This window comes from Empidonax traillii, unplaced genomic scaffold (assembly GCF_003031625.1).
Source record: "Empidonax traillii isolate 1590-97213 ecotype Southwest subspecies unplaced genomic scaffold, ASM303162v1 scaffold1128:size488575, whole genome shotgun sequence".
NCBI classification, from domain to species: Eukaryota; Metazoa; Chordata; class Aves; order Passeriformes; family Tyrannidae; genus Empidonax; species Empidonax traillii.
Genome location: NW_020956321.1, coordinates 57997 through 68672, shown reverse-complemented (window position 1 = coordinate 68672; position 10676 = coordinate 57997). Strand labels below are relative to the sequence as shown.

Here is a 10676-nt window from a genome sequence, read left to right as displayed (position 1 = left end):
TTAGGAGATACAGGGGTACAGCAGGATTAGGGGGTACAGCAGGGTAGGAGGTGCAGCAGAGTTAGGGGATACAGCAGAGTTAGGGGGTGCAGCAGGGTTAGGGGGTGCAGCAGGGCTGGGGGTACAGCAGGATTAAGGGGAATAGCAGGGTTAGGAGATATAGCAGGATTAGGGGTACAGCACAGCGGGGATAGGAGGTGCAGCAGAGTTAGGGGGTACAGCAGGATTAATGGGTACAGCAGGGTAGGAGGTGCAGCAGAGTTAGGGGGTACAGCAGGGTACCCCACAGCCAAGACCATGGGGTGGGAGACCACTCCAGCACCTTCCTCCTGCTGGGAATCTCTTAGGGAGTGAGCAGGGCTGACTGCTCACTTTTCCCATTCAGCAGGGTAAATCTGCACTGCAGCCAGGTGGAATAACCCACCCCCCCAAAAAAAAAAAGTATGCTCACGGGGCTGCAGATGCCACCTGGTTCCCAAAACCCTGAACATCACTTTGTCCCTGAAACAGGACCTGAAGCTCCCACCTGGCCACAGGCCTAAAGGTGAGTTAAAATTAGGCTGTGCCCTGAGTTAAACTCCAACAAATCCCTAAACGTGATGTCCCCAGCCCCCCCCGAAAGGCTCTGCATCGCTGGCTGGGAGCAGTGTCCCCACCTGCCCCCTGTGCGGCAGGAGAAGCCACTCAGCACTCAGATTTTGGGATGCCAGCAGGATTCCACAGCACCCCGAGGCTGCACACCCACCCCAGCAGGTGCCCAGGTGAGCAGGGACAGGGTGGGGTGCACCCTACCTGATCAGCCTCCCGTTCTCCACGTAGTACTGCACTCGGAAGTGGATGATCATCGGGGGGCCAAACTGGTCGATCCCCTGGAATGGAGGAGATTTTCAGGGTTCCTGTGGAGACCCTGGCATTGTGCCCCAGTCCCTCACCTCAGCTCTCTGGGGGTCACGTCCTTCAAGGCCACCCCTTGCCCCACATGGGCGAGTTCACTCCGATAATGGCATTTTTTTCCTCAGTTAAGAGTCTGACACCCATTTCTCCCCCCTAGTCCTCTGGAACTCAAGGGGATTTGGATTTAAAGAAGCAGGTGGGTGGGGTTCAGACCCCAAGGGGGGGCTGCATCCCCCCCCCCCCCCACTGCTGCTACCCCTCTCCCAGGCCATTATCCACCAGTCCCCGTCTCAGGTCCAGCACTGGAGCCTTGACATCGGCCCCTTGGCACCTGGCACTGAAATAATGAAAAGGTGCTTTGGGCAGAGAGAAGGGAGATGGGAGAAGAAGCGATCTTAAAAATTCTGCTGAAGGAAGGAAGGAAGGAAAAAAAATGGCGTTTGGAGCGCCAACCATCAACCACCACCCTGGTTTGCTTCATTTTGCACATCCACCCCCCGTCTCCCACACTGGCTAAGTGTCCCCCCCACACCCCTCAGGCTGCGTTCCCGGGTCCTGGAAGTGACCTGCGCCGGGGACAGAGGTGGCCTTACTGCCGTCAGCTCTCCATGCAAGACCTCACCGCTGACCTTGCTGGCCTCCTTCTTCCACTCCTTGGGGCAGTACTTGTAGAGTTTCTGGGCCAGGTCCATGTACACGTGCTCATTGTCTGAGTGGGACAGAGGCGGCGTCAGCACCCCTACACGTGTCCTGCATCCTGCCAAGCCCTGCCCTGACCCCCCCATCCCTCCCCATCACCTAACGAGGCCACCAAAAGGGTTAATTTGGGTGCACCCCCTCTGGATGCTTCCCCCCCCAAACCTGGTGGCATCTCTCCTTGCTGAGCGATGAGGGCATCAGGCTGGACCAACACACCCCCTGACTTACTCTGGATGACGCTGAGCCCGAAGAGGTGACAGTCCTTCAGCCTCAGGAGGTCACACACCTGCACCAGTAACTCGTGGCACAAAATCTTCACCTGCAAAAAAAAAAAAAAAAAGCCCCCACCCCATGAGCAGTCCTGGCTGCATCTGTGCCCTCCTGAGCCGGGCAGGCACCACCGAACCCCTCACCAGAACCCCGAGGAGGATGGGGGGTGACAGGCTGGGCTGTGGGGTTCGGTTTTCCATGGGGTCATCATGGAAGTCTCCAAAAGCCTGGGGTGCTCCGAGCACGGAACAACCTGGCCTTGGAAGCTTCCAGGGATGGGGCAGCCACAGCTTCTCTGGGCAACCTGTGCCCTCCCCACCCTCACAGGCAAGAATTTATTCCTAATCTAAATCTCTCCTCTTTTAGTTTAAAACCCTTACCCCTTATCCTAACACGATCTGCCCATGTACAAAGTCGCTCTCCATCTTTTTTTACAAGCTCCCTTTAAGTACTGAAAGCAATTTCAAGGTTTTCCTGCACCAAAAGAAACACTGGGCAGCGGGGGGGGGGGGGGAATTTCACGTTCCAAGCTACATCCAAATTAAGAGCCAAACCCCGCTCCTGTTTATTCCCTGCGATAGCTGAACTGCCATCCAGAATGGATTGTGGAGCCAGGGCTGAAGGAGGGGGCTTGTGCCACCCCGTGGGATGCCAAGCAGGGGGTCACCCGTGGAAAAACCCGCTGCTGCCAGCAGAAGAACACCGAGTCAAGAAGAAGCAGGAGAGCGTAAAACGCTGCCGCAGCCTTAGGGGGAATAACTCCTGTGCATTTCTCCGGCAGGGAGAGAGCAGGCAGGCAGGCTGGGAATCAAATCCAGCAGCAAAAGCAGAGCGTGCAAATGGCAGCAAGCCCCCGGGTGTGATGAAAATGTCAGTGCTCAGGGGTTTCCCCAGACCCCCCCTCCATCCCCACGCTGCCTTACGTTGATGATGATGTTGAGGGAGTCGTCGTTGGGGAGGAAGATGCAAACGCTGCGTCGGTCCTGCATGACTCTGTTGTTGTGGAAGGTCAGTTTGTTCATCGTGCTCGGGGCTCTGGGCTCGGGGGGGCTGGTGGGGGGCACCTCACCGGCGGGCCGGGGCGGCCTCGGTCCCCGTGGGCGCCATCCCTGCGGGACAGAGCGGGGCTGAGCCCTGTGCGTGGCACCCTCAGCTCCACACACCCACCCATCAGCACGTCCCTCCCCCCACCAGAAGCGGGGTGTCCCCCCAAAACCCCTGAGCACAGCCCTCTCCCACCCCCCGTCCCAAGCCCGGCGCCGCGGTCAGGGCAGGATCGCGGCCCAGCCCGAAAAAACCTGAGCCAGCAGTTTTGTTCCCCAGGCTCGGGTTCAGAAAAACCTCAGGAAAGGCTTTCCTGGCATATTTAAAGTAAATAAAAGTTTCTCTGCTGGGAGCAACCCGGCTGTGCCGGCAAGGAGCGGCGTGGGATGCGGGAGGTTTCCCTGCCAGCTGCAGAAAGGCAAGGAGATGGTGTGGGGTCCCCTAACAGGACCCCCACATCCCTTCCAGTTCCATCTCTTTGCTGGGGTTAAATAAAACCATCCAAGCACCAACAGCGATTTGCAGGTGGGAAACGCCATTCAGAGCTGGTGAATCCATCCTAACGCCGACCCCATGCACCTTTTACCCCACGACCCACCACCCGCAGGGACGCAAATTCCCACGTGACACCACGAGGAAGGACCTTTAAACTCCAAACTAGCCCAGCCTTTTCCTAACCCACAGGTTTACGCTGGCACTAGGGCAGCAGAGTGTCGCCCTTGTCACCAAATATTTGCTCGGGTCTAGATGGAAATGCCTTTGGCTTCCGAAAGCCTGGAACTCGCGTGTTTGTGCAGCGGGGAAGTGCCCCGAGGCGCCTTGTTTGTTTTTTTTTTTTTTTTTGGTGGTGGCTCCTGGGGTTCCACACCTCAGTTATGTGTTGTGGCCGTGCACGGCCCCTCTCCGCAGTATCCGTGCCCTGTGGCCACGCACCGAGGCTCTGCCTTGCCCCCGGATGCCGTGGACACGTGTTGCATCCGTGCTCGTGTTTGCGCGCCCCGGCTGAGCATCCCCGGCCGTGCCCAGACACGATTGATCCCGACCCGACCGGAGCCAGCAGCGCCCGGCGCGCTTTCAAGGCTCGTCAAAAGCCCCAGCGGTGAACGAAACGGGGCTGAAGGTATTTGGCAAACGGCCTCTCCCGGCCCCGTGCCCGGCAGCTCCCGTGCCCCGGCGCGGGGCCGGGCGTGACGCGACTCGCGCGGGTTGTGGTGAGGAGGAGCCGCGTCCCCGGCAAAGCAGCCGCGTCCCGGGGCGCCCTCCGGCACCCTCTGTGCCCTGCTCCCATCCAAAGGTATCCTGCAGCCCCAGTGGATTCATGAGAGCGTCTTCCCACGGCAGCTCCGTGGGCTACAGCCGGTTTAGAACTCTACAGCCACTCCTGAGTTAGTGGTGAATCCATCACCGGGATTCTCTGCCGGGCATTGGCCCCCACCCAGAGCTTCCCCACGGCACCACGGTGCTCTCAGAAGCATGGAATGGTTTGGGCTGGAAGAGACCTTAAACCTATCCAGTTCCAACCCCCTGCCATGGGCAGGGACACCTTCCACTGTCCCAGGTTGTTCCAAGCCCCATCCAACCTGGCCTGGAGCACTTCCAGGGATCCAGGGCGCAGCTTCTCTGGGCAACCTGTGCCAGGGCCTCCCCACCCTCACAGCCAGGAATTCCTTCCCAATATCCCCTCTAACCCTGCCCTCTGGCAGTGGGAAGCCATTCCCCCTTGTCCTGTCACTCTCTGGCATCCCAGGGCTGTTCGTCCCCAGTCACTGTGTTTCCTCCTCCTCCCGCAGCCTGGATTGTTCCCAGAGCATCAGGGATTAAACCCCACAAGCTGCCGTCAGCAGAGCGCGGATATCGGAGTTAAAACCCCCAAACCACACGTTTTGGTATTTCTTTAGAAAACACCCCAGTTCCTGCTGCTGAATGAGAACATTCCATCAGCTGACCACACAGGGATGGTCCCTACGGAGAACCCCCTCCGTTCCAGGAGCTTCCCCGGGGGCTCTGCCAGCACTTGGAGCCGCACGGATTTTGCAAGAGGGCACACACAAAGCCCTTTCCAGGGTGCTGTGCCTCCAGCAGCCTCGGCCAGACGCCGGCAAATTCTTTCCAAGCATCTGCTGCTCGTTCCGACAATGTCAGCTTTGATTCCCTGGGACCCCGCGCCGCTGCCCTCGGAGTCGCTCCTGCTTCGGCGGAAGCGTCGATGGGAGGCACAAACAGAGAACCATGGAATGCTTTGGCTTGGAAGAGACCTTTAAAGATCTAGTCCAACCTTCCTGGCTCCGAGCTGGAAAGATCCTGGACCGCAGGGAGAGCCCCCCTGGATTGACACGCAGCGGAGGGGGTGAGACAGGTCATCCCACAATCCAAGTGGGAACCTCCACCCCGGGCGGTTTTCCAAAGGGTTTTCCGTTCAGAGAGCAAATCCAGCTGGAAAAAAAAACCACTGGGAACGAGGACTTGGGCATGGATCAGCCTCTGCAGGAGATTCAGGTCTTCCAGCCACGTTTTCCATGCTGTAGGGAAAAGAGCACTGAAACTCCACAGGAACACACTGCAAACCCCTTGTAACTCCAGAGAAAATTCCTTGATCCGCCGTGTTTTCCAGCCTAGGCTGCTGGAATACTGTCTCCCTCCCTCGTACTGATGCCATGGGATAAATCCTGTCACAAAGCTCTGCTGTAAAGAAAACATCACGCCACGAACCTGCTTGGAAAAGCAGCCGGGGCCGGCGCTGCTGACTCGGCGAGGGATTTATTTATCCCAGGATCCTGCAAACACTGAGGGCAGGGAGAGGCTGGGCTTGGTTCAGATGGAGGTGCTGGAGCAGCGTGACAGGCTCTCATTGGAAATACAAATCTGGATGCAATTCCAAGGTTGGGGATTTAACATCGTTTGAACTTGTCGGCCGAGGTGGGGTTTTGCTCCAAGCGCGCAGATTCCATGGATGAGGAGAGGCTTGATGCACAAGCAGCATTTTTCCCACTCCATGTATTCAAAAGAAGTGGATAAGTCTCTCTCCTGGTGGGTTTGGGTCAGGTTTGTACTCCTGTGGCACTCACTAGATCACAAGTGCCCCCTGCTCAACCCAGCCAGATCTGCAGCCTCCAGGCAGATCCAGCCTATTTCCCATCACCCAAATTCATCCTCTCCTTGCCAAAATATCCATTTTTTAAGAAAAAAAAAAAAAAAGCCCCATAAGATATCTCCATCCCTGGAGGGATTTAAAAGCCATGTGGGGATGTGGCACTTGGGGACATGGATTAGTGGTGGGCTCTGCAGTGCCGGGGGAAAGGTTGGACGCGATCTTAGAGGTCTTTCCCAACCTGAAATACTCCACCATCCCACGATTCCAACCCACACCCCAAGGCTTTTGCTCCAGCCCTCCCGAACCGCAAGAGGGGCCAAGGGAAGGGATCCAGCACAGGACCCACACGTAGGCACGGGCCATCCCGCAGCCAGAGGCTGCCCAGGGCGCAGGGGGAGATGGGAAGATGAATTCACGGGGCAGGAATTTCTGGTTTTTAAGCTTTTGGAGTGGGTCTCACCCCACATCACAGGGCTCAGGTATGTGCAGAGCTGTTATTACAAGTTTTAAGGCCGTCACTTAATGCAGCCTCTCCGAACCCAAAAGCCAGATTAATTCCTGCTTGCGGTTGCCCCGTAATTAAAATCGTCTCCAATTCTTCATGAACTCAACAGTTTCCTCCTAATGAAGGGAGGCAGATGAAAGGGACCTTCACTGGGAAAAAGGACTCGGTTATAAATATTCCATTACTTCATCTGCCACAAAAGCTATTTGGATGCTGGAAACTCAGCCTGGGCAGCCGGGGGCCGGCCCCCACCAGCCCCAGCAGATGCCCCCGAGTGCTGGGGGTATCCGAAAAGCCTCTCCAGGGAAGGTTCCCCCAGGAGCTCGGCTGTCTCCACCTCTGCAACATTCCTCCTCCTCTCCTTTGCCTGCTGCAATGGGACAACAGCAATGGGCAGAGCGGGTGGTTGGGATGCCACGTGCATCATCCCAAAAACGGGATAATGGCCCCTCTGTCCCGTCCTGCTGGGGACAAGCCCCATGGGACACCACATTCCAGAGGAAAACACAGGCCAAGCTATGGCAGCTCAGGAAACTGCTCCCCTGCTCGTTCATCCGTCGTGCACGGAGCAGAATCCAGCCTGGAAGTGCAGATTTTCCATTCAACCCGAGGAAGAGCCATCCCAGGCCTCTTCATGGCCTTACTCTGGAGCACCACAATGTAAATAAAGCGTCCCAGCCTCCGCCAAGGATGGACACAGAGATGGATTTCTCCTGGCAAGGGCTCCAGCGAGGGAGGGACGGCGCCTGCTTTTCCTCTTCCCTCTCCTGCTATAGAACCAGCCCCTTCCATCGTATTTCCTTCCGGCAAACTTTGCCTGAGCCGCTGGGATCAGAACAATATCAAGGCTGGGTCGAGGAGGGTCGTGCTCAGGACACCCCGGCTCCAGATCCTGTCCCCCTGCATTCCCAGAAGTTTTATGAACCGTCCCCCAGCATCAACAAGCCTAAACCTCCCAGATTCCCGCTCCCAGGACCACAGGCATCACACTGAAGGATGCACACGGATGTGAAGGATTGCCTTTGCTCCCCTCTCCATGGGGAGGCTGCAGCCCACACCAGCAGCAGCTGCCATAAATCCCTGGGGATTTGGCTGTGGGATCCCTGGACCACAAAGCAGCCCTAAGGGCCAGAGTCACCATCCCAAATCCCTGCACCACAGAAAGCACAGCCCTGAATCTCCAAACCGTGGACCTCCCCGTTCATGAATTAGAATGATATTTTAAATATCATTAACAATGTAATTGAATTAATAACGTTGTGTGGTTATTAATATTCATACCGCACGGTTATGAATATTCATGTCATTTTACATAATAACACACCCCCGAGACGCTCTGACCCCGGGCAAACCCTTCCCAGCACCCTGCTCCCAGGCACACTCCTCTGCACGGGATCAGAGCCCAAACCCATTCCCACTCCGGGGAACGCTGCTCGGCGCACATGGAGAGGAAAAATAGAGGACGTGAAGAGCTCTGCAGACAGCCCAGAGCCCAAAAAACCAGCTCCATTTTAAGCCAAAACACACAAACCCAAGCCTGGACTATCCGGAGCCCCCGCTGCCCTCCGTGGCGTCCTCGCCTCCAGCTCCAAATCCAGCAAAACAAAGCCAAACCGAGTTCCTTATTTTTTTAATCCTGGAGCGGGCAGAGGGGGATTTATCTTCCCCCAGCAGCGCCACTCTCCAGTTTTCCAGCTGGGAAAGCTCCTCAGCCACTCCACAGCCTCCATCAACTTCCCTACCCCAGCAGCAAAATATCCTGAGCCCACTTTTCAGTCAAGGAGGAAAAATAGCAGCCTAAAACTCAATTAAGGAGCAGGCAGATATTTTAACCAGCGCCATGGTTTGTATACTCCATCTGGAGTCCAAAGGCTGCCGGGTTTTTTTTTTTTTTAGCAGGAGGGAACTGACATCATCTTAATTTCAAATTCCCATTTATTTTTACATCTGGTCTGAATTAATCTTTCTCAGCGTCCTGACTTTCATGTAATGGAATAATTGCTTGCAGACTCGGGGTTTAAAGAGCCTGAATAAACCCAGTTTAAAAAAAGAAACTCCTTTAAAAAAACGATAGTAAAAATCCAGTACCTAGAACCAAAACCCAGCACGCCTTCGGGATCGGGAATTTTAAACGGAACATCGCTTTCAAGCAGGAGAGCTCAAATTAATCCCAGCTCTATCCAAGAATCAGAGAGGGCGAGCGAGCCCTGTGGAAAAACACCAACACAAACCAGCCCGGAATTAGGGAGAGCAGCAAAGCTCCATCGGTGCCATTGCTGAAGCATCTCTGGAAAATTATTTCTGGAAAAGCAGAGTTTGGCTTAGGGAGAAAAACATCCTCGTGGCCAGAAGGGCATTGGACACGGGCAGAAAAAGGAGGATTCGGGAATGGGAGATGACAGTGAAGGTGGTGGGGAGCTGGGGGCACGGAGGGGCCAGGATGTGCCTTGCTCCCACACGGGAGTCAAAGGACACGGGAACACCAAGCACGGTCCTGGGAAACCTCAGCTCCAGCCTGGGAAACCTCGGCCCTGGTTTCCCTGCTGCCACGAGGGCACGGTGTCAGATAAAGCCTGATTTAGGAGCGGCATGGATTTATCCCCACCGCTTCCAGAACGTGGCAGGGATTCGCATCCCCTCGCGAGAAACACGGAGCAGACCATCAGTGACACTGCCAGGAAGCAGCTGGAACCCCCCAGCACCCCCAGGGGGTGAGGGGCACCCAGGGACAACGGGGTCCCACAGGTGCCCGTGACCCAGAAATGGGAGGATCCACGGATGAGAGGACCACAGGTAGGGGAGCCAAGAGATGATGGGAACCACGGGTGAGGGTGCCCGTGGGTGAAGGGATGGGTGGGTGAGTGTGATCCAGGGGGTGAGGGGTGCCATGGGCGAGGGGATGTTTGGGTGGGTGTGACCCAAGGGCTCCTGCAGGCGAGTGAGACCCAGGGGCAGGAGGACCTGTGGGTGAGCGAGACCCAGGGGTGACAGGTCCCACGGGAGAGGGGATGTTGGGTTTGGGTGAGTGTGACCCAGGGCCGAGGGGACCCGTGGGTGACTGCGAACCAGGAATGAGGGGACCTGTGGGCAACTGTGACCCACGGGCAAGGGGACCCGTGGGGGAGTGTGACCCCTGAGCAAGGGGGTCCCAAAGGCGAGAAGACCCGTGGGGGAGTGTGACCCAGGGGAAAAGGGTCCCGCGGGTGAGTGAGACCCGTGGGCGAGTGTGACCCAGGGACAAGGGACCCCATGGACAAGTGAGACGCAGGGGTGAAGGGTCCCACAGACGAGGGGCCCCGTGGGCGAGCGTGAGCCAGGGGCGAGGGGTCCCGTGGGCGAGCGCTGCCCTGGCGCGCACCCCGCACCGGGGTGTGCCCGGCGTGGCCGCGGCGGGGCCGTGGGGGTCCGTGGGGGTCGGTGGGGGGGTCCGGCGGGGCAGCCCGGCCCCGCTGTGCCGCAGCTCCCGCGGGCGGGCGGAGGAAATGACTCGCATTCCTGCAGCCGGGGCCGCTCGCTCCGCTCCGGCTCCAACTCACCCCCCGAGCGCAACAAGCGGCCGAGCCGGGCCCACCCGCGGGGGGACAGCCGGGCCGGGCCGAGCCGGGCCGGGCTGAGCCGAGCCCAGCACAGCCCAGAAGAGCCAAGCCAAGCCGAGCCGAGCCGAGCCAAACGGAACGGAGCCGAGCCGGGATGAGCCGAGCCGGGAGCGCGGTGCGGGGCGCCGGGCACGCACCTACCTGCGGCTCCGGGGACCGCGCTGCCTCGCCGAGCCCTGCCGAACCCCGCCGTGCCGAGCCGAGCCGAGCCGTGCCGTGCCCAGCCCAGCCCAGCCCAGCCCATCCCGCCGCCCCCGCCCCTTCCCGGGCCGCCCCGCACCGCCCCGAGCGGCACCGGCACCGCCTCCCGCCCCGGCGCGGTCCCCGGGACAGCGGGGGAAGGAGAAGGGAACGGGGGGTCCCGGGGAGGGCACCCGAGTGTTGGCCCCGGGGGAGGCGTGGGAAGTCGGGCACCCCTCGCCCCGGTCCCGTGTTCCCGTGGGGGATTCGCGAACAGGCTCTGGAAAGAGCCTGAGCATCCCCCGGCAGGGAACACGGGAACTGTCCTTGGGGGAATCGAGCAGGGAGGGAGATCCAAGCCTCGACAGAGAGGAAACCCACTCAGAGGTGCTTAGGA

At 58.4% G+C, this 10676-nt stretch overlaps 1 protein-coding gene across 1 annotated transcript in view; it reads right to left on the bottom strand.

The window, feature by feature from the left end:
- FRMD6 (FERM domain containing 6) overlaps positions 1-10320 on the bottom strand; it is an 18615-nt gene extending 8295 nt beyond the window's left edge. The window contains exons 1-5 of the mRNA XM_027905180.1: positions 10241-10320; positions 8592-8710; positions 2787-2972; positions 1822-1912; positions 1547-1603 (exon numbers count right to left, since the gene is read on the bottom strand). Of these exons, the coding sequence (XP_027760981.1) occupies positions 1547-1603; positions 1822-1912; positions 2787-2885 (247 nt within the window). The 5' untranslated portion in view covers positions 2886-2972; positions 8592-8710; positions 10241-10320. The remainder of the gene's footprint in view (positions 1-1546; positions 1604-1821; positions 1913-2786; positions 2973-8591; positions 8711-10240) is intronic.
- Positions 10321-10676: the final 356 nt, after the last annotated feature.